This window comes from Anticarsia gemmatalis, chromosome 26, assembly GCF_050436995.1.
Source record: "Anticarsia gemmatalis isolate Benzon Research Colony breed Stoneville strain chromosome 26, ilAntGemm2 primary, whole genome shotgun sequence".
In the NCBI taxonomy this organism is placed as follows: domain Eukaryota; kingdom Metazoa; phylum Arthropoda; class Insecta; order Lepidoptera; family Erebidae; genus Anticarsia; species Anticarsia gemmatalis.
Genome location: NC_134770.1, coordinates 1,123,028 through 1,147,888, shown reverse-complemented (window position 1 = coordinate 1,147,888; position 24,861 = coordinate 1,123,028). Strand labels below are relative to the sequence as shown.

Genomic DNA, 24,861 nt, shown 5'->3' with positions numbered 1-24,861 from the left:
TGTCAACACCGCATTTGGAAATAACGCTCGAAAGAAAACGAGGTGTATGAAGACACCCTGTATTAATACGTTCTTGCCTAAGCCTTACACTCACGTTTCGGAATTTTTAGGGGCGAGTTTGCCATTAACTGAGCACGTTATCTAACTCCAGCATCTAACAAATTAGGAAATACTACAAGCCCGTGTAAAAAAGTATATCAGTATGTGTCAGTAAGTATTTGATCTAAAAAAATGGTTTTGATTTTTAAATGTGCTTATTACTACATGTGTATATTATTAAACGAAGTGTATACCTCAACTAGGTATACCATTTTTTAAATACTAAATACCTGATTCATGTGAACTTTAGAGAATACACAAATTGGGGAATAACTCTAGTTTATAGACAGTCGTTAGAAGCTTGAAAGTCTGACAACCAGTCTTATATTAGGTCCGAGAGGCAGTAGCTATGTTTAATACTGGTATCTATTTGGTGCGATTGGAAGCCGATTCTGACATAGTACGAAGAGAGCTAGACTGATTTGTCAACCCTAGTCACGGCACACATACGAGTGCAATGGCGCGCTCATTACGTCTTCCGGAGAAAGGTGAAGGTTAGACTAGAAATAAAACGGAAATGTATGGATTACTTTGTTTTTTAAACACTAGCTAGCTTGCGCGGCTTGTCCCAGTGTAATAATCAATAACTTTTTATCAGATTTTGGTAAAATTTGGTACACATAATTAAAGTGTGGTTACTAATAATATAATCCTCGTGTAAGTTCTGGTCGATGGCCAGGTCGATCTATTTGTTTTAAACGTAATTTATTTTTAATATTGGCATGATAATATCTTACGTAATAACTTAAGGCAGAAGGTCCTTTAAGTAGAGACTAAATAGATTAATCGACTTGGTATTACATAGATCTCACAACTTTTCACGGCAGAGAGACTGAGCTGCGAGACTTGGAGTTTTTTACAGAATGTTTTTGATGGCATTTGTTATACAGTATTTTGTCACTTTCAATCAATGTTGAGACTATGGGTGGAAACGACGAATCATTGGTATTGCTAAAGTGAATTTAAAAAATCTAAGTATATAGTAGCCTAACCCCTCCCTTATTACAAGAAGAGACCCTTGTCCAGCAGTGGGACATTAATGGGTTAAATTTAATTATATTAATTTCGCATAAACCTGAGCCAAGTCACTGATTATAATGATTATCACCGGATACGCTCATTAGTATACACAATATAATTATAATTCACTGATTAACTGATAACGACTAATAAAATGTTATCTTGTAGATACAGCACGCGCTTTCATGAATGTTCTACTTTGATATGCGGGTTCGATTCCAAGCCAGATATTGTTTTTATCACGAAAAAATATTCTTACTTATATTAGTGTTTTTTAAGTTGTGGCGTAATTGTCAAAGAAACAAACAGCACAATATTTTTTATCAATATTTAAAGTAATATAAAAAAATAATTTGAATATAATAAACTATCGATTCTGCACCCATCACAAAAATGTATTTTCCAAAAAATTTATAAGTATATTTTTGGAAATAATATCTATCTGCTTTTATTATAGAAAAATAATCAAAATTAAAAATATATGTGGAATATAAGTTACATAAAAAAACATTTACTGTATAATAACTAGTATATGTACAGAAACAGTGACTTCAGACACACCAAAAATACTCCAACACCACTTTACCTGACACAAGAATCAAACTGCACACCCAAAACTTTCATTTAAACATAAAAATTATAACTACGATCAACTCACTTAATAAATCACGAATGACATATAAAGGTGTTGTCACACTGTGCAATAAGGCGCGGTACACACTGGCCCTCGAGTAAATACTGCAATGATTAGGGCGAATACATTTTCTTTTAAAGAACTCGTATTGAATGAGTCATTCGATCAATCGTAGTGACAGTGGTTGTCAAAGTTTTATTTAAATAAATATAGTTATATAGCTTAATCATTTTTACTATTAAACTGGGTTTGGAGGTCCAGTAAATAAATTGAACCCATTACTGTCCCACAGCTGGGCAAGGGTCTCCTCCCGTAATGAGGAAGGGGTTAGGCCTTGAGTCCACCACGCTGGCCAAGTGCGGGTTGGGGACTTAGTTGATATATATAGCCTGATAATTTTTGTTCATCAGTCGCTCCATGTAAAATACTGGTATTCAGCTGCATTCGGTGAGACTGGAAGCCGACTCCAACGTAATTTGGAAGAAAGGCCAAGATGACTTAACTTTATTTTTTTATACAGCTTTTAAGTGGCTTTATATTATGAGGTTCTCGGATTTAATTCTCAGGTCGTTAGTTAGAATTTGTTTTGTAAACATATAATACTGTGGACCCGATTGACTTTCATTATGCTTGCGGCATTGATACGAAGTATAAAAATATATTAATTTGTACACATAAATTTAGTAGAATGGGCACTCATTAGTTAGTCATTCATACATCACCCAGATCAAGATTTAGATAGGTTACCATTAAATAGTATTAAACATAAAATAATTTCTTCAAATCATATTATTACTAGTCAATCTGAATAGCTCAAGTACAGATTTTAATTCCTTAAAGGTAAAAAAGTAGCTGTTGATCTCGGTATTCAACTATATCCATGCTAAATTTCATCAAAAAATGTTCTACAGTTTTGGAGTGACAGACGAATTTCGCATTTAAATATTAGCATACAATGTACCAAGGAAGCTATCTAATATCTCAAACAAAGAAACGTATAAATTGTACAAATTATAGATAACATAACGGATAAAGTACTCAAGGCCTATAAATACGCAGATAAGCTATCAGGTGTAATTATATGATTATATCAGGTCGTTACTGTCCCACTACTGGACAAATTATCATTTGATAAAGCAAATAATCTTTTTAAGTGATGTCACACTTATGCACTAATTTTGTACTTTTCATAAGCTATTAAAGTTTGTTTCTTTTTCTTTACCCGTTTAATGTCCTCCTAGCCGATATACAGCTACGGCGGTCAGTTTCATTGAAACTGGCCATCTGTGCAGGACTTTGTTTATAGTGTCCAAGTGTGTGCACAATACACAGGTACACTCTCTATTCCATCACTCTCACAGTCCGGTGGGACGGATAACGGACACGACCAGTGAGCGTTTACTGTCCTACTGTTGGGCAAGGGTCTCCTCTCAACCCGTATGACAAGATGTATGGATGTGAATGAAGCAAAATAAGTTGGTAGGGATCGCAGCAAGTGACGCCCTCAGAACTCTACCTCCTTCCTCTCTCTGCGTACCTCTGTGAAAATGGGGGATTTTATGTATTTTTTTTATAATATAGAGTGTAGACTATTCTATGCATATATAGATATGATATCTATCATATTTCTAACAGGCTAATATACATATGTATATTAGCCTGTTATACCCAAAGATACAAGCAAAAGTGTATAAAGTACGCCCGCGTTTCGACATTTATGATGTTAGTCTCATGTAATAAGGGCCTTTTGCCGTATACCGGGCATGGTACTAAATTCCGCGCTACTGTTGAGAATAGACAATTTAAATAAAAAAATACCAATAGCACTTTCCGACCGTGTAATCAAACCCGGGACCTAGTGTTCAGCAGTCGGATCTTCTACTATCAGCACCACAGACGCAGGTACTTCAAGTTCCCTTTTATTTTCTTCTTGGAAAATCTATACTAATATATCTATAAGCTGAAGAGTTTGCTTGTTTGTTTGTTTGAACGCGCTAATCTCAGGAACTACTGGTCCGATTTGAAAAATTATTTCAGTGTTAGATAGCCCATTTATCGAGGAAGGCTATAGGCTATATAACATCTCGCTACGGTCATAAGGAGCGGAGTAGCAACTAGCCATTCTCTCTTATGTGACGCAAGCGAATTTGCGCGGGTCAGCTAGTAATTGATAAAGTAAAGCTTTTTGTTCGAAGTTTCTGGAATAAGCAATGCCAACATAATGACGTAAATGACGTAATGGCTGAAAGCTATTTAAATACGCAAAGATTTATGATCTTATGGATTTCCCCAATCGTAACCAGTCACTGATTAGCTTGTACGAAGTAAATGACTTGCATCTACGTTTTTATTCTGAAGCGATAATTGTGACGAAATGCAATATTGATGGCAATTATTTTTTAATTGTTTTTATCTAAAATATCCCTAAATAAACAAGCTATTACTTGACTTCTGGTTTTGTTTTTGGATTTAATTTATGAATTAAACACAAGTTTGTTGTTAAATCGATATTATTTTGAAGTTTCATCAATGTGTGATTTGTAGTTTTTTGCGTGAAAGAGTAAGGATCATAGATTTTTTATGGTAAAAATCATGAAACTGAATTTTATCTTAGGTCTGCGGTTTTTAAAATGGTGGTGATGACATATATTGCAGAATAAAACTTAAAATGCTGTTTTTTGAGTGGAATTGTAGAATTTCTAGTATCATTAGCTAAGACATTTCAAACATGGAATTAAACAAACGGACACATGAAAAATAATATCATTGTCTATGTACACAAAAATAATTTGATAAAAATATGATCATCATCGCTACAAAGACTTTTTTAATCAGTCAAAAATTACACAAATATACGTATAACGTACGTACTTATAGGTAGAAGTGTCTTTCAGAAGATTGTACAATTTACCTAATCTATGTACAAAAAATAAAAGCAAAGGTTTTGTACGTTTGTTACTTACCCCCGGTTCCTGATGTACACTTAGCGGTAGTTTATCTATTCAATAGCGTTTAAACTCATTTAAAAAAACGCTATTGAATAGATAAACTACCGATAAATGTAAGTACATAGAAACCGGGGGTTAATCGCGCCAAAACTAAAATTGTGATTTTCTCCCACTATTTATAAATAACCACAAACTGTCGACTTTGTATAAAAATTGAATCAGCACTCCTTGCGGGTGCCATAGAAATTAGTTTTTCAGCTACTATCGACTTTTGATGATCGGCTAACTATCCAGACATTTTATATGAAAACCTGATTAACGCCCCGAGTGGGTTTCGTAGGAACAAAATTTTCTAAATATTATAAAATGTCAAACTCTCCATAATATCGACTCTTGAAAATTGCGAAACAACAATTCCAGTGCTATAGAAATGCTAGTTTTTGCCGGCGGTGATATAACATAAAGCCATGTGACGTCCACGCGAAGTCGCGGGTAATACCTAGTCTTTATTATAAAATAGCTGACCCGCGGAACTTCGCTTGCGTCACACACATAAGAGAGAATGGGTCTTAATTTTCCCCGTTTTTGTTACATTTTTCGTTGCTACTCTGCTCCTATTGGTCGTAGCGTGATGATATAAAGCCTATAGCCTTCCTCGGTAAATGGGCTATCTAACACTGAAAGTTTTTTTTCAATCGGACTAGTAGCTCCTGAGATTAAACAAATAAACAAACAATCAAACAAACAAACTCTTTAGCTTTATAATATTAGTATAGATTAATTGTTTAATTGATTGATATTTACATTGTAAGTTCTTAACTTGATTGATAACTATTTTATGTATAGACGTCACATTAATTATTTCGAACATTCAATTAAAAATATTATAATTTAATAACTGAGATAACATTTTAAGATAGTTTAAGGAAAAGTTTAATGATACGGGGTTTTTTCATAAGGGCCAGTTGTTTTGTCGCCAGATAACCTTTTAAGTAAACAATTAATAATAATAAATAATTATTCTTTAGGAAACGATGTATTTCGTAGCTAAACTGCTAAACAAACTGTAGTAAAATATTGCGAAAAGAAATTCAAGATCCGTGAAGAGAAGGTCAAGAAATCAAGTAAATTAATTTTTTCAGGTTTTAATTTAATAATAAACCGCTGCTGCATATTTTGTATCAGCCCCTTTCCCGTTTAGGAGGTGACCTTTGCTTTTAGACGTTTTTCAACCCCTTATTGTCGCACTGCTGGAGTGAGACTGTAATAGGTTGAAAAAAAGCATTAAAAATCTCATCGCGTTTAAAACCCGTTTAGCAATTTTGTATCTAGTGGAAGTCTTTTACCCCCGGTTTCTGAGATACTTTTAGCGGTAGTTTATCTATTCAATAGCGTTTAAACTCATATAAAAAAAACGCAATTTAATAGAAAAAACACCTCTAAATGTACTCGGAAACCGGGCATTAGTTATTTTCATATCTATTAGATAGTTTATCTCACTCTTTTCTAGAAAACCGGCCTCTTTCTGAAGCGAAGAATGTAAGGACCTTCACATACCAAGACAATGGGCCAATTACCCAGTTAAGTTTGACCTCCCAGTGTCACGGTCAAGGTCTTCTCGTTACTCAGTCTTAAGGGATATAGATCATTTCCTTTGACGTAATAAGAGGTTAATTTTAACGGGTTTTTTGGTAAATGAAACACGAACATTAAAGCCAGTAGGCTTATGATTTTAGCCAGTAGCCGGTAGAGATTATGATTTTGTCAAATACAGTGTAAGTATAATAACAGATTTTGAAAAAAATGCAAGAGAAACTGTTTAGTTTTCATATTAATCAACTTTTGAAATGTTAAGTAGATTTTGATGAATTTTCAATAGTTTTACCTTGTTAGATAGTACCTTTTTGGGGCTATTTTATTTTTATAGAGGTAGGTAAAATGGGAAACACATTTTTATATAATATTAGTAACTTACTAAGTTAAACATTTCGATTCTTAACGAGACCCGTGCCTCACGCATTTTCGACACCGGTTTTAAAAACTATTCTTACCCGAGTTTTACAGTAATTTAATGATTGCGCCTTTAAGATTGATTGACTCAAAACATTGAGAGCCACAGATCAAAAATCAAATTCCGCACGTGTACAGATCACCTTCGTAAAACTTTTTGTACAAAAAACCCTTGCCTTAAATCATTGTACAATTTAACTTGCTGTCATTAAAATAATAAAAATTTGTTTAATACAATGTAGCGATAATTTACGACCTTATATCTTTGAAAGATTTTGAACCTTATGTTAAAAGTATAGGGTTGGTTTTTGCGTTTGTTTTTTATACAATAACTCATTTTAATGACGATTAGAATGATCGGTTATAAACTGAAGATAATTCTGTTATAATTTAATTTCGTGTTATAATAGTGATGGGTTTCTATCGATACAGAGTGTTTTTAAAATCTAACGTCGACTATGAGTATGGTTGCCATCTCTAAAATTTGGAAAACCGGACAAGACGCGTGAAAACCCCGGATTGTAGAGTCCGAAAGCCGGACATGTCAACAAGAAGAGCAACTTTTTTTAATCATTGATTTTTTAACTACAAATGTATGGTCTACAAATGAAACCTTCCCCGGACGCTCCCCGGATGCCCTCTAAACTAGGACAAACCCGGGTAAACCCGGACGGATGGCAACCCTAACTATGAGGATAAAAGAGTGTAAAAATTACTATCATATTGATTGGCGTCTGAAACAACTAATGTGTCTGTTGCTGAAATGCCGTAAGATTAAACATTTCCAAGAATATAATATAAGAAATTTGCTTACCTTTTACAGTTATTCATCAGCGGTTAAATATATCCTGTAACAAAAAGAAATCTTGTGTTAATACTAGAGGCCCGTCCCGTTTTGCCCGGATTACACCCGGTTATCATTAACACATTTTAATACTTCTAATGTATTTGTGAAAACCGCATCATTTATAAACACCTTTCTGTACATTTTGAGGAGCTCGTGGCTTAGTTAACAACAGCCGCGCGGATCGATCTCTGAGTTCGGAGAGTTCGGAGAAGATCGGTTAAGCCATGCTTGCCGAGGTTGATTTGTGGATGGGTGACCATCTTATACATATCGAGTTCCTCCGTGTTTCGGAAGGCACGTTAAATTGTGGGTCCCGGCTGTCATTTTCGAAGATCTTTGACAGTCGTTAACGGTAGTCAGAAGCTTGAAAGTCTGACAACCAGTCTTACCGAAGGGTATCATGTTATCCCAGGTAACTGGGTTGCGGAGGTCAGATAGGCAGTCGCTCCATGTAAAACACTGATATTCAGCTGCATCCGGTGAGACTGGAAGCCGACTCCAACATAGCTTGGAAGAAAGGCTAAGCTGATATATTTCTGTACATTTTAAGTTAATCGCAGAATACAAGCAGACACGCGAACAGACAGACATTTTATTAAATACTAGCTGACCCGCGGAACTTCGCTTGCGTCACGTAAGAGATAATGGGTCATAATTTTCCCCGTTTTTGTAACATTTTTTACTGGTACTCTGCTCTTATTGGTCGCAGCGTGATGATATATAGCCTAAAGCCTTCCTCGATAAGTCTAATCGGGCTATTTAAACTGAAAGAATTTTTCAAATCGGACCAGTAATTCCTGAGATTAGCGCGTTCAAGCAAACAAGCAAACAAACAAACTCTTCAGCTTTTTAATATTAGTATAGATGTATGTGTATGTGTGACGAAAGTCTTTGTGTACAATCTTGAATAAATCGTCAACATAATTAAGATATCTGAGTAGCGTAATTAAGTCCTCACATAAAACAAATAAATGTGCAAAAACGACTTACAATTAAATGTAAAAATATCGATTACGAGATAGTTGCATACTTTTTTATTGATTGCTTTATCGCAATGTTCAAAGATGACACATAAATGTATATACGATTTGCCTCAAAGATACGATTATGCAAGTTTCCACGAATAATTATTATCTTGATTGATTTACCACATTAATACGCTTTAAATATGATTGCATACAAATATATGACACGACGGAAGCGTCATTTTGTCATAAAACACATGTTTTTTTAATTAATTTCAAAAGTCAACTTTTGCACTAAGAATTGTTGCGAGTTAGGGAAATGTATTAAACAAATTTAAGGCATGTAAGGCTTCCTCATGATGTTTTCCTTTACCGTTAGAGCAAGTGATAATTATTTTTAATACACACAATGACATGACATCGAAAAGTCATTGGTGTGTTGTCTCGGGTTCGAACCGTCAACCACTTGCGTGGGAGGTTCCAACTTATATTACTCAGCTATCACTTTAATTAATTGTTAACATATCGATTTGAAAAACATATACGCATCGACTTGAGAATCTACTCTTTTTCGTTTTTCGTCGGTTAATAAGTAATCTTCACTACATAGTATAAAACAAAGTCGCCCATTTTGTCTGTAGTCCCTTCGTATGCATAAAACTTTAAAACTACGCAACGGATTTTGATGCGGTTTTCACTAATAGAAAGAGTATTTTCTCCGACAGGTTTTTCATATATAATTGAAATACATTGAAACTATATTAGCTGAGTTATAGCGATTTATGTCCAAGAAGTCAGAAAAAAAATCTAATTGAAGATTGCATTTGTGCGTGCGCCGCTTATACCGTTGGATACAAGTAAGAACAATGTATTGCAAAAACATTGGTCTTTATTAGTTCTACAAAAAAGTCCGCGATGACATATATCCAGCTTTTTTATTTAAGTCACAAAAACTACTTTTCTGTATTAAAAAAACATTTAATTCGTTGGGTGATGTTTAACTGGTGATATAACCAATAATACATATATCCTTATCAAAATAAGTAAGTTCATCATCACGAGCATTTAATTTAGATTATTTTTGCAGTTTACAGTGTGTTATTTAGACATATAGTTTAGGAGATATCACGATATTAGTATTGCGGCACGGTACGGGCCGGCCGCGGCGGCGGGGGCAGCGTCCCTATAAATATATCTACCTACAGGTAGTTTTTAATTGTAGATAGTCTTTAATTTTAAATATATGGGAAACCTTTCTCATCGTTAAAATGAAAATGTATGTATACCTTATATTATATTTCAAAAAATGTAGACAAAGTTAATCTTCTAAAAATAAATGTAAATAAAAAATAAGTAAAAGTAATAAAATGTAGAATGTAAATAATTTAAAAAGTAAACAAGAAAATAATAGTTAGATGTATATAACAAAAGTAGGTAATTACATAAAAAAAAACAAAAAATATAAATAATAGGTTCATAAAAAATAAATAATATTAAAAAGTAGGTACTACGACTTTGATCTATACATATAAGACAAAAAAAAATCTGTACATTACTTAAATATTTTTTCCAAAAACTGATAGGGGGGGCGATCAAAGAAGAGTCACAGAAACCAAAAAACATTTTAATATTTTAAACGCGGTTAAGGGAAAGAGAAGTTATTGTGAATTGAAAATTAATATCCAATATGTGTTGGTGCGTTGACTGTATTTGTCGAAGTAGCGGGATACACGCAAACGAAGTTGCGCGGGTCAGCTAGTTGTCGATAAAACCTCGCCCATCCTTACACCAAAAAATGCCGTTGTTGCCTAGCAATTACCAAAATCATTATATTTAATATACCATTCATAAATCAGGCGAGTTATTTGAATAATGACCATTTATTTTATTACTTAATATCATGTATTAATGATGGTGTACAATGAAACCTTTTTTGTGAACACTTTTATTTATCAACCTGCTGATTTGACGGTTCAGTTATAAAATAGACAAGTATACAAAGTATTTTTCAGAGTGTATATAATATCTAATATATAAAATTCTCGCGTTACAATTTTCGTTGCCATACTCCTCTGAAACGGCTTGACCGATTCTCATGAAATTTTGTGAGCATATTGAGTAGGTCTGAGAATCGGCCAACATTTTACATACCCCTAAGTGACACTTTTTTTATATGGCAGAACAACGTCTGCCGGGTCAGCTAGTATATATAAATAAATACAAATACTACATATATATAAATAAAATTCACTAAATATTATACCTAAATGCGAGTGTTTGCGAGGATGCTTGTTTATCTTTCTAACTAAATAACTGAGTGAAACTTGACACACTGATAAGATACTCTTCACTCTTTTCCATTCACACGAAGTGGCGATCAGAAACTAGTACATTACAATTCTTTTTAATTTATTTTTAGTTAAAAATAATGTTTTTTATACCGGAATATCGTCTCGATCAATGAAACTGATCGACTTTCTCGCTGAATGACTGGGAGCTCCTTTAACAGTTGTTGAAAGAACCTACCTATAGTCATTGAACAGTATGGATATGTCTCAAATCGGCCCAAGATTATCATTATAATGGGTCAAATAAATGCATGAACATGACTGAGACCCTACGTGCTAGTCATGACAGCAGTTATTAAGCCAAAAACCTTTATGACTTTGACATAAAATCGTCCTCTACCCACTAAAAACGACAAAAAATATAACTTGGATACAAAGTACAGATGAAACTGCATAGGAACAATTCAATTATATAAAACACGGTACCCGACCGCCTTGACATTCAAAATGCAATGAAACATAAATAAAACGAAACACCATCCACCAAACGAAATTCGATCACAAAACTAAAAATAACTTTTATACCAACAAAAAAGAAAATAAAGACTTACCACCGCAAAAAATAACACGTCAAATTAATTACGGAATATTTTTTTTTTATTCGATTACGCAACACACTGACAAGAAAGCCTGGCCTTATGCGAGTGAGTCAGTGCGGCGACGTTTTAAAAAAAAAAGAAGAAAAAACATGGCGGACAAAAAAGAGCGCGAAAAAACCGCGGCGGGCAGGTGTGAATTTCGAAGGACGTGAAAGTACGTCTTTAAGATGTGTTAGAGATCATCTTGTAGTGTTTCTGATCCCATTTTTAGAGCACATTTGATAATTAAATGTTTTTACATTTTAGAAGCAAAATCTTTTTAATTTTTTAACATAATGGCATCTTTTAATACTTTACTAAGATGTCGCTTTCTATAAACGAAGAAATACGTCATTCCATGTCACTTTTAACCACCATATTACAATCTATATGTCTATGGCATTGGTTTAAGTAATAAGAAAGCATTTAGATCAATTTTCATTTCCTAAAAACGAACAACGCCGGCGCGCCGGCAACGTATTAACATTGAAAGCAATGTCTCGGATTGGTGCGCGTTATCTGCTGGCGTACCGCAGGGCGGCGTTTTATCTCCCTTACTTTTCGCAGTTTTTATAAATTCAATATCCAATCGCTTAACTTCTTCCTACCACCTCTATGCAGATGATCTACAAATTTATTCTTCTGCTCCCGCGGATAGGTTGACGGAAGCTGTGGACACGATAAATAGTGATCTGGCTCGTATTTGTGAATGGAGTAAGTCGTATGGTCTCAATGTCAATCCTCACAAAACACAGGCCATTGTCATCGGTAGCCCCAGGATGCTCTCTAGAGTAGATTGGACAGTAGTACCCACTGTGATCTTTGACGGCACTACCGTCCCTTTTAGTGATTGTATTAAAAACCTGGGTTTATATTTTGACAGGAGCTTTTCCTGGAGTCCTCAACTCCAGGAACTCAGTCGTAAAATATTTGCTTCGGCGGGGTCCTTGCGCAGGCTACGCAATTTTCTCCCCATCAACACTAAAATCGCGCTTGTACAATCCCTTCTCTTCCCCATCCTTGATTATGCCGATGTCAGCTATCCCGATCTAACCGAGGACCAACTAAACAAGCTTGAGCGCCTTCAAAATTTCTTTATCAGGTTCATATTTGGATTACGCAAATATGACCACGTCTCAGTGTATCGAAACAAGCTCAAGTGGTTACCAATACGTTCACGCCGGAATGCTCACATTCTCTATCTTCTGTACAATATCTTGTTTAATCCTTTGTCTCCCTTCTATCTCAAACAACGTTTTGTTTTCTTACATGACACACATTCAAGGTTTTTACGATCATCAGAGAATTTAAGACTTAAGATGCCTGTGCATTCCACTAAATTCGCAGACAAATCATTTACTGTGCAAGCTGTGCGGTTGTGGAATGCGCTACCGTTATCTATTAGACGAGCACAGAGCTTGCCAATTTTTAAAAATCGGGTGAAGGAGCACTACTTATCACTGCAAAACGATTTAACTTGAATACTTCTCACTCTTTGCTTTCACTAACCTAAGTTCTTTACTTTCCCATGACTGTCTAAACTCCTCTTGCTATCTCTGTATTAATATAATTACATGTATATTTAAAAATATATATATTTATATATTTATTTATTTATATATATATATATATATATATATATATATATATATATATATATATATATATTCTATGTATTATTTACATATGTGCTTATTTATTTATAGATGATGTCTATTCTATTCTATTTTTTTTTTTATATGTATACGATTTGTATTTATTCTTTATTTTATATAACTCATACATTTAGGTTAACGTGACTTGTACGCAGTACTACCTCTTTTCTGGTAAACATCTCTTTCCATCCCATGGTTGCCTGTAAGAGATTGCCTTGTGCGATAAGGCCGCCGATTGTGCATAGGAATTGTATCCAGCCTTAGATTATAGTTTTTATCTACTCCTTTATTTTACTGATACATTGTGTACAATAAAGAGTTTTTATTATTTATTATTATTATTATAATAAAATATCAATAATTTTATTGTTTACTTCGAAAAGGCATCAAAGCTATTAATATAAATTATATTATTTTCAATAATTACAACAAAAGAAAGCAATGTTTTCTTTGTTAGTATAGTAACTTTAATTTAAAACTAATTTAATATGCATGTTCTTATTTATTATCCTAGAATAACAGCTAATATTCACTTAAGTTTATGTAGTTACGGAACCATAGAATCCTAAACAAAAATATTACACGAACCATTTCTTCGCTGCGCAATATAGTTTAAAGAAAAAAGCTAATAAAAACGTACCAAGTGGAGGTGTAATATGACGTAAGCTTCACAACTTGTTTTTAACTCGACCTTACTATATAACAAGGATTTGTGTCTGTCTGTCTGTTTGTTATACAGAAAATTCCTTCAGTAACCAAAAGTTCGGATTAGGTAATTATTAACAGGCACTTTCTTGATCAAAATTAACAGCCAAAGTATAGGGTAAAGCAAAAATAACAGTCTTTGCCTCTTCACAAATTTACCGATAGTTTTAGATAGATAGATAGTTACTTGAGATAATTATGTGTGAAGAAACTGGCCGCTAGGCAGTATTTACTGCACTTGTAACCGGTCTCAAAATCTCTCAATGTTAAGCCTGATAAGGTAACCATTACCAATTTTTAAATATTTTTTAGGTTTTTGAGTGTATCTTACATTTGAGTGCAGTCTCAACTCATCTCTAAAGTATGTCTTTAGTGAGTATTTGGAAGCCGTTATATCATTAAAGAATACAAAAAAGTCCATTTTTGACCGCAATTAATGACTTTTGTAGGACTTCATGAGATATTTTGATTACTTGAGCATATTTAAACCTATTAAACACGAAATTCGCATGGTTAGTAGTCAACCTAGTGTCAAAGTTGTTCAAGCCGCCCGAAGGCCTTTGACGTGGCTTAATTCACAGTAACTTTAACAAGTGAATCCAGGGAATAAAACTAGTGCCTTCACCTTCATCTTGACCCGTTTTATTTTTTGTTCAGCGAAGAGAAACAAAAAGTAATGCCATAGTAATGCAGACGGACTTATGTTAATACTTTCTTATAGATAAACTATTTGTGGAACAAAAAAGTGTTAGAAAAAGTTTTGACTTAGTGGTCAAGGTGAGAGATTAATTTAAAGGGTGTGGTTTTTGATTTCCGTGTTAAGTAAATTATGTCATCAATTTTTTTTGCAAAGAGTAGTCATGTATTTTTTCGACTAGATGAAAAAGTTGGTAAGGATAGATTTTTGTATGTTTGTTATTCTTTCACTTAAAAACTGTTGAATAATTTCTGATGAAATATAGTGTACAGATAGTTTGTAACCTGTTTTAAGTAAAAGCTTGTAAAGTTCCCGTAGAAATAATTCTTTGTTAGTATTATTTTGAAAGTATAATAAGTATTAAGGACAATTTAAGAACGACTATGTAATAAAGTCTTAGGTCATGTTTGAACACTGTTGAAATGATTCTTAGATTTCTCTCAATACTGAAAGAAAACTACACAAAACAACATTGTGATTTAGTTTTTTAAGATAATCTTCGGAACTGCCGATCCAACTTAAATTTTTTGATAACTTTCTACAGAAGGCTAAAGTTGAGTTTTAATCAACAATACCGCAAAGTTTTTGGGAAAAATATTTAATATAGAATAGAAAAAATCCGGCAAGTAATCGTAAAAAAAAATAGGTTATCTGTAAAGTTTAATGGAATCGAAAGAAACCAAGTGTTTCTTACAATGTCTTTCAACAAGTAACATCTTAGTACATAACAACATGACTTACTATAACAAAAAAACTACACAAACGAAGGAAAATAATAAAACTACAGTAAATAGTTCAATTTCATCAGTTTCATTAGTAATTAGTGTGATGACGTCAGCAACATCACGCGAGTACAGTGACACTAATTAGAAAAATCTTTATCAATTAACTATTACTATTGTTCTGTGTAACTGAGGGCAATGGTATAACTTGAGTTAAACAAACTAAAGACAGACCGAGAATCAAACCTAAGACATTAGAATTTTAACATAAATTATATAATCTATACTAATATTATAAAGCTGAAGAGTTTGTTTGTTTGTTTAAACGCGCTAATTTCAGGAACTACAGATCCGATTTGAAAAATTCTTTTAGTGTTAGATAGTCCATTTATCGAGGTAGGCTATAGGCTATATATGTATCATCACGCTTCAACTAATAGGAGCAGAGTATCAATTTAAAAAAATACAGAAACGGGGAAAATATACTAACTAACGAACTAAGCGGCCACCCACCTACAAAACAACCGCACCAAGAGAGCTTAATTCACTGATAACTTTTAAACTTTCGCGTTGCAGGTTCAATATATAATAGGATACAGGAAATAACGCGAAGCTACGTTAGTGTTTGCCTAAATCACAAATCATCACAAATAGCTATTTAACTAAATGATTGTATTATATATTAAAGTTGAATGTTCAAATCAAATCAATATAATTCTTACGTAGATAGTTTGACGCACGTTATGTGGGTCGGGATGCTATATTACGCATATACGTCACAACTAGAAGGTTTCACTAGCACGTACAAACTATGGACTTAGGACCTTTTAAATAAATATTTAAAAATATTTCTAAAACTATGTCATGCTGAAGCATTTTTGATACGTTTGTGTCATCTTCATGTTTATTTGAGGAACCACTTTGACGTTTTGATAAAATAAAGAGACGATTAACGCTACAGTAAATATTCCGTGGAATACCACCTTAGCAGTACTCTAAAGAAGCAGCAACATAATTCAGAACATTAATTTTACGTAACTATTTATATCATAATATTTTTTTTTCCACACTAATTTCTATCCCAGACTTTGACCACTTAAAAACTTTTGCGAGGGAAAAAGTACTTTTGGTTATTAACAAGGAATTTTATTGATATGGAAGAAATAACTACTAAGTCTTTCTAGGCTATAAACTATTTGTTTACCAAATTTCACCAAAATCAGTTCGGTAGTTTATGCATCAGAATAACAAATAGCCATACATACATCATCAAACATTTTAGATTAATAATTTTAGTAAAACTACATTTTTAACTTCAAAGTATCTGTACCCAACATTATTGTAACGAAAGCTGCTGCATATTATCTACATGATGTGTTATCAGTATCGTTATCGTATGTTCTTATTATTCTGAGCACAGTTAGATGTGACCGACTAACATAATCACGGTACTGTTACACATTTTATATGCAGTAAGAGAAAACAATCACAATTTTAATGTACTTATTTATCTTCATTTTAGTTTCTTTCTGCGAGATTGGCTAGCTTATATCTCTTAAAATTGAAATCAAATCATTTTTTTTTTCATTTAGGTCAAATGCTGACACTTATGATAGTCAATGATACAGAGAGTGAATTTACCGCAAGTTCGGAAGGTAGGCCAATGGGAAGAGCTGGCAAGAAACTCCTGGCCACTCTTTTTAATCGCTGAATGGTTTTATATTTATGTTTGGTACAAATCAATGATGATGTAAGGAGCTGCTACCAACACCACCGAACACACATAGATCAAAATAAATTAATTATTTGAAACTATATTTGATATCAAATGTAATAAAGAGCGTGGAGTCCTAAAAGGAAAGCTCCAACCATCTTGTAAATAGCTTAAGTTTAGTCAATAGAAGAATCGATGTAGTTATGATTAATTTTACAAAAATAGAATCAGGAGCTTCTGAAATTAACGAATAGTAATATAATAATGAAAAAGAAAAACATAAAGAAAATCAAAGTGTTTTTGTAAGAATAATACCAATCATTTTGGAACAAGCTACCATCTTATTTTGCATCTAATACACTATGAAAAAAAGATGGAATACATAACTACACAACTGCAATGCAATAATCAAATTATTTCTATACTTAGATCAAACCCTATAGCTAATATTATTATACTGTCGTCTAGACAGTATAATAATATTAGCTATGCCAAAAGTAACTAAGCAATAATGAGCACTTTACTCGGGAATATAACTCGGAACCTCTTAATCAACATTACCAACTCCCAAACGACCACCAAAGCAGGCTTTATCATAAAATTATACAACACTACAGAAGCCAACCACACTGAATAATTATACCACTTGCGGTACCATGTTCGTGCAGATTAGCCAATGAGGCTTCAATTTTGGCACTATGACGTCACAATGTCACTAAATCGTCATTGTATGGTAATGAATAAGGAAATGAAGGTACTGTTTAGTGGTACTATGGCCCAAATTATATGGATGACGTAAGTTTGACGTCAAATGATGTGCTGATTAACCTAATTATTTCGGCTATTGATAGCTGGTTGATATTTAATTGTGTAGTGTAGTGTATTGAAATAGACAGTGTTTTCAGAAACCAAGAGGTTGGGCCCGGCTGTCATTTTCGAAGATGTTCGACAGTCGTATATAGCTTGACAACCTGTATTACCGAAGGGTATCGTGTTATAACCCAGGTAACTGGGTTGCGGGGGTCAGATAGGCAGTCGCTCTATGTAAAACATTGGTATTCAGCTGCATCTGGTGAGACTGGAAGCCGACTCCAACATAGTTTGGAAGAAAGGCTTAGCCGATATATATGCATTTAGTCACTATGGCAGACTTATTTCTATTTTATTCTAAGGGTCTCGTGTCAATCAGTGGGACAGCAACAGGTCAAAATTGACCATCTGTTGAATGACTAATTCCCCAAGGTCCATCCCTTGACACGTGTCCAGTCAATTGTCTTATGAGTGTAATTGAAGAGCAATTAGTTATAATAGACTGGAATCATGTTCTGAGTTAGATACAGGACAATTTAGCTGACGGACTAATTAGTGGGCCGCAGACTGCTTGGCGTCTATTAGAACTGGCACGAGTATAGGTATAATATGTTAGTTTGTTAACTCTGTAGCTGATAGGTAGAATGCGGTTGCTACGCAAAAGTCTTAGGTTTGAATCCCGCGGCAGGACAAAAGGTTAATCTAGGGTTTTATTGCTGTCATGTGGAGTGTGGAAGTTAGTTAACTGCATTTGTGGAATACAACTGCCTACGACGGTCTAGGGGTCGAATTAGGAGTTGGGTCGAGAAGGTAATGCCTAGTTTTCTTCTTACGAAATTTGGAGTAAGGCCGTTGAGGTAATAGACCTTCGTACCTCGGAGAGTAAAGACTTCTCGCCACTCCTGAATAGCACTTGCGAATGACCTGTCGCCGCTCATGTCGAAAAAGACTTTAGGAGTGATGATATCGAGTGTGCGTATTACTGCGTATGCACGTTTAATCATTTCAATGAGTAAAGTTAAATCTTACTATCTATTAAAGTCTCGTAGAATGAAAAACTACTACGAAGGACTGAAGTTTCAAAAGGAATCCGCCATATTTTAACATTTTTGCCTTTAGCATTACTACGTATAAAATACTTCAAACCAGACCTACATACTCTATTTTGTAACAGGAACAGAAAATCCTTGAATTTATATTCAAGTTAACACATTCAAATAACGGTAAGCAGAGCTCTTGTTGTACGGAACAAATGGAATAGAATAATAGTTGACAAATATTGTGCAATATGATCGAATTTTCAAGGTTTTTATCACGTTTTCACGTGTTTTTCATAGGCTGTTTTTTTTACGATTTATGAAGGAAAAAACCGTAGGTTTTTGTTATAACAAATATTAAAATATTATTGTCTGTCGCGATGTTACTGTTGTCTTAAAAAAACTGGATCGAATTTGATTAAATTCTAGACATTGTTTAAAGTCTGTAATACATATTATTACTTGTATAAGGAAGTGTCAAAGAATGTGAAAGGGTAGCAAATGATTTACGAAATGTTCGAACTTCTTTTGTAAATTTAATTAGAATTTGTTAAACAGTAATAAAGTCTCTTAAGGATTGCTTTAGACCTTTTGGAAGAGACTTGCTATTTACAATATTGGGCCCATGTAAAGTGCGAGCTTATTGCCATATGTGGCCATAGGCGGATGCCTACGTCTTAACATCTACCTGCATGCCAAATTTCAGACCAATCCGTTTAGTGGTTTGGGCTGTGCATTGATATGTCACTATCCCCAAGTTTCTGAGATACATTTAATGGTAGTTTATCTATTCAATAGCGTTTTAACTCATATAAAAAAAAACGCTATTTTTTAAAGCTAAACGGGCATATGTCAGCCTACCATAGCCTTAGCCATACTTTTGAGTAATATGTGTTTAGATACTGTGCTTTGGCTTGCTTTACAGGCACAACTTAGTAACAAGAAAACCCCTAATTTAATTTCACAGATGCGTTTCAACGCAAGACTAGTCGTAAGTTTCGTCATGCCGACAGTCATGCGACTAATAAACGTCATGCGATTATTTGAAGTCAGAAGTCAATTGCGAGCGCAGTTTAGACTGCACGGCGACGGCGATCGAACTGAGTCGCTTGTGTGCAATCAACTGTGAACTTTGTATTCAGGTTAGGCTGGCTGCAGTTGGGCGATTTGTCGTACGACTTTTTGTTGCGATTGCTTTATTAGAGAAAAAAGTAGTACATATTCTGAAAAATGTGTTGCGATGTTTATAAATTTTGTACATGTTTAATAAAAAAATTACGAACTACAATTCTTAGGAGTCACTAAACACACAACCCTTTGTCCCTAAAGTTTGCGAATTTCACAAAAACAAAAGGAAAGGCAAGATTTCTATAAGTCTTTGTTGAAATAGAGGTGTGTCCACAAATTGCTTTTCCTCTAGACTCCTGTGTGAATGTGGGTCCTTTATTTTGCACGTTTTTAAATTGTCTTTTGTATGAATCATATGGAAAATTACATACCTTTAATCGTATGAGTAGATGCGATATCTGGAAAAAAAAAGAGTATTACGTAACATGTTTTACTTCAACTAAATTGGAATTTTTAAGAAATCGAATACTGTCAAAATAGTAGTACTCTCTAGTAAACGAATTTCAAACATTCCATTATGAAAAGAAATAACTAGAAAGATACCCTAAATCTAGGATACACTATAAGACAAAATTGTTCTCCAACACGAGTCACTAGCGTCGTTGCCAGGCTTCGCTCGTCACTACAGAAACAAGTCGCAAGATGTCACCAGATATATTATGTTAATCGAAAGTGACCGAACACGGGTTTTGACATAAATTCCCGTAGCCTAACATATGAATATTATATTAAACTGACTTTTTGATTGACTGCCTCTGTGGCGCAGTGGTTTAGGTCGCCACGCCGATACCACTGCAACGGGAGGTCGTGGGTTCGATTCCCACACGGGACAATTATTTGTGCGATCCACAAATAATTGTTTCGGGTCTGGTTGTGCTTTGTGTCCGTTGTTTGTATGTTTGTAAAAGTCCCCGCGACACAAGAGAAATTCTTAGTGCGGGAGTTGTCTTTTTAAAAAAAAAAACATGCAATGCGAAAGTTTAAAAGTAACTAAAGTGACCGACTTGACATATAGCCGACACAATATCGTGAGACATTAATTGTCCCCGAAACATCACTGGCTGATTAAATGTCGTAAGTAAATCGCATGTTTGCAAGCAGCCTTAACGGGCGCTTGGCAACAGGGAGGACGCTATGCAATCTTGGTGGCACTCAGCTGAGAGGGACTTGTATATAAGTAGGTAAATATGTACAGATGATACTGGATAGTAGTAGCTATGCACGCGGCTTTGCTTCATAATATTGATATTTGCTTTACGACGTTAAAGTGATAATTATAATGTGCAACTGTAGATCACCTTTAACTCCCCGGTAGAGTAAAGTACTCTTTGTATTTTTTTCGCATTAAATTGCCCTAAAAGCTGGGATTTTGGTATTTGATATTTTGCCAATAATTGTGGGACGTGGAGAAAAAAAAATGCGATGAAAAATTCATTGAAGACACCATGATATACTGAAAATAAACTTAAATTGAATACTTGTATCTTTTGCAACTGCATTTAAAGATTTTTAATAAACGCTCACATAAATCATGACACAACATATTATAAAATTAACTCAAAATCGTTCGACAGAATTTCATGCGGTTTTTACCAATAGATAGAGTAAGTCTCGAGAAATGTTTTAGTGTAAAATTTGTTAAAGATAATTCGGGCGGACCGCTAGTGAGTAATAAAGTAAAATATAGGTTCATAGCCTTACACAGATATTTTTTTGCTAATAAGTAACATTGTGATTAACAGAAGAAAAAGCTAGCCTTAAGAACGATTGTTTGCTAAAAGAAAACATTTTAATAAAAGCTCAAGATTGCAAAGTATTTCTAATAATACTAGATTAAAGTCTGCTTTTCATATTTCTAAGTAAAGAGTCTTCTACAATAACCAATTCAGTAGAAAACTACTTGAAATCCAATTTAGTTGGATCGTTTCCATTTCATTTTGTTTGCAGTGATCTCGATGCGATTGTTAAGATGGGAATAGAACTACTTGAATGTATTTATAGATTGTTTTAATTTGATTCTAATAATTTATCGTTGTCAAGGGATAATTAATGGCTAGAGAAACTGTTGTTTTATTTCCTTATAGAAATGACAGTTTTTCTCCAGGAATGAGCAGATATTTTAGTAATATTAACATTATCAGTCTAGCCTTTCTTCCAAACTATGTTGGAGTCGGCTTCCATCTCACCGGATGCAGCTGAATACCAGTGTTTTACATGGAGCAACTGCCTATCGGACCTCCACAACCCAGTTACCTGAGTTATAACACGATACCCTTGGGTAAAACTGGTTGTCAGACTTTCAACCTTCTGACTACTGTTAACGACTGTCAAAGATCTTTGAAAATGACATGCCTTCCAAAACACGGAGGAACTCGACATGTATAAGATGGTCATCCATCCACATAATAACCTCGACAAGCGTTACTTGACCTTAGAGATCGATGCGATGGCTGTTGTTAACTAAGCCACGAGCTCCTCTTTTTCTTCGTCAAGTCTACCTAGATATAATTTCTAAAATTAGTCTTTCTCTTACCCCAAAATCTATCATCTAAACTAATATTATAAAGCTGAAGAGTTTGTTTGTTTGAAAAAATATTTCAGTGTTAGATAGCCCATTTATCGAGGAAGGCTATAGGCTATATATCATCACGCTACGACCAATAGGAGCAGAGTACTAGCAAAAAATGTTACAAAAACGGGGAAAGTTTTGACCCATTCTCTCTTATGGGACGCAAGCGAAGTTGAGCGTGTCAGCTAGTTCTTTATATCGGCTCAGTTGCTTAACTGTACATCCTAAACGACACACTATACCTAATTTAGTTCCTATAATGTATTTAATTATGTATTTTTAAGTCCTCAATATTCTTAAAATTCTATTTCGTCTCACATAAGCCTTTTCCTTCCATTTCTAGTCTATTCTTGCGTCACAATCAAAGATGCGTAAATACAATTGATAGACCAGTATGTATGTATGTATGATAATTACTCATGAATTCCTACGTCATCTCGTTACTGTGTCAGCGCTGACGTCTGTATTGTCCTCGAGATCATGGTCGTGATGTTACATGAGTTTTATGAAGGAAGGAAAAAAATAGGGCCATTTTAAGGGTAGCAGGTAAGTGTTAAACCACTTATTTGATAGATAAAGTAAGAGGCAATGTATAAGATTTACTGCACGTTTGGCGCAGTGGTTAACGCGGTCATCTCGCCGCAATAACCGTAACGCTGCGTGTTGTGGGTTCGAATCCCATACGGAACAAATCTTTGTGTGATGAGCACGCAATTTGTTCTGAGCCTGTTTGTTAATGTTTCTATATAAGTATTTAAGTATGTATTTAGAAGTATATAAGAATGTTTATCAGTTATTTGGTTACCATAGTACAAACTCTGCTTGAGACTGAATGCTCTCAATAAATGTATAAAAATATTTTTTTGGCATGCAAGGTCATCACGATGTTTTCCTTCACCGTTAGTGCGAGTGATAAATATTTCTAATATTCATAATAATGATGCCTTGGGTTCGAATGGTCGACCACTTGGAAGGTGGAAGGTTTCAACTTATACCACTCGGCTCACAGCTTTTTTCACGTTTATAGGTAATATATTATATATTAATATAATATTTTGATTATAATCCATATCTGTGCTTTTAATCTGGCACGCACTTACTAGATATCAAGTCAAATAATTAATTTTAGCACCTGCGCAAAATATACCTAATCAATGATTAGTGATTAATTTAGCATATATTTTATACAGTATATAAAGAGACTATCTAATCGTTGTTAATATATAAAATAGTTTTGTACGATTGTGAAGATAATTGATATCTTTTGATATGTCGATTAGATTTGGTAAAACAGATAAGGTATGTTTGAAACAATTGGTTGGTTTTATTTCTGTTCATTTTATATTCCTACTAGCTTTTCGCGTGAAATTTGCAAAAAATCCTATCTTAGTGCTCCTCTACACTTGTTAAGGAATCTTCATATGTAATTTCAAGTTTTTACGCTCAGTAGTTTCGGCTGTACGTTGTCCACCAGTCACTTAACGACTGTTATCTTAATTGACAACAACCGGGACCGACTTTTTACGTGCCCTCCGAAGCACGGAGACGCCCAGTTCAAATACCACTATGCGGTCACCCATCTATGGAATAACCGCGCCAACGGTTGCTTCACCCACAGATCGTTTGCGTACCGGTGAGCGCAACTGGCTATGGAATCAAAGCCATAATCAACATCAAAGGCCTCTCGGGCAGCTTGAATAACTTTGACACTAGGTTGACCACTAACCGTACGACAAACAACAACCAGTCACTCCTTTCTAGCGGCTTGAACATCTTTGACATTGCATACCACTAACCGTACGATAAATACATACGTACATAAAATCGCTCCTTAATCCCATAGAAGTAGACAGAGAACGCTAACGGTACGATCTTTACAAACTTCCTTTGCTTCATTCACATCCATACATCTTGTCATACAGGACCGCCGGTTACGAGTACTACACACCTGACTTTCGGCAAACCATCACCGATATGATCTGTGTATGTCTTTACCATCTTATGCGTTCATTCTCTTTACATGACCCTCGGTTTCTGAGGTACATTTAGCGGTAGATTATCTAATCAATAGTGGCAAAAAGTCATATAAAAAAACTATTGAATAGATAAACTACCGTTAAAAGTACTCAGAAACCGGGCAAAAACCATCTAACCATACGAGTAAATTAAATAAAAAAGTGGTCTACGCAATTCATACTAGTCACACGACATATGACCTATTTCGCAATTTCTTTGAACGATATTTGACCTTTTGACCTCATGACCTTTGACCCAGAATTGTACGAATTGTCGTGTGCTCAAGGAAAATAATCTTATATGTGATAATAAAAATGATATTATTAAATTCTTAATTGTTATAAATTAGCTATTATCTT

The 24,861-nt window shown here is 34.3% G+C and overlaps 2 protein-coding genes across 8 annotated transcripts in view; one reads left to right on the top strand and one right to left on the bottom strand.

Moving 5' to 3' along the window:
* LOC142984127 (neural/ectodermal development factor IMP-L2-like) overlaps positions 1 to 24,861 on the top strand; it is a 153,791-nt gene that overhangs the window by 63,948 nt on the left and 64,982 nt on the right. The gene's annotated exons all lie outside the window — the stretch shown is intronic.
* The window catches only part of LOC142984126 (neural/ectodermal development factor IMP-L2-like), a 128,282-nt gene that overhangs the window by 42,192 nt on the left and 61,229 nt on the right, over positions 1 to 24,861 (bottom strand). For 2 of the 6 annotated variants that reach the window (XM_076131516.1, XM_076131515.1), the window contains exons 2-3: positions 20,289 to 20,315; positions 7,526 to 7,559 (exon numbers count right to left, since the gene is read on the bottom strand). In XM_076131516.1, coding sequence (XP_075987631.1) covers positions 7,526 to 7,542 — 17 coding nt within the window. In that variant the 5' untranslated portion in view covers positions 7,543 to 7,559; positions 20,289 to 20,315. Of the gene's footprint in view, positions 1 to 1,705; positions 1,854 to 7,525; positions 7,560 to 20,288; positions 20,316 to 24,861 lie in introns of those variants that run through there. The other 4 variants (XM_076131519.1, XM_076131517.1, XM_076131524.1 and 1 more) reach the window with 3 other exon arrangements.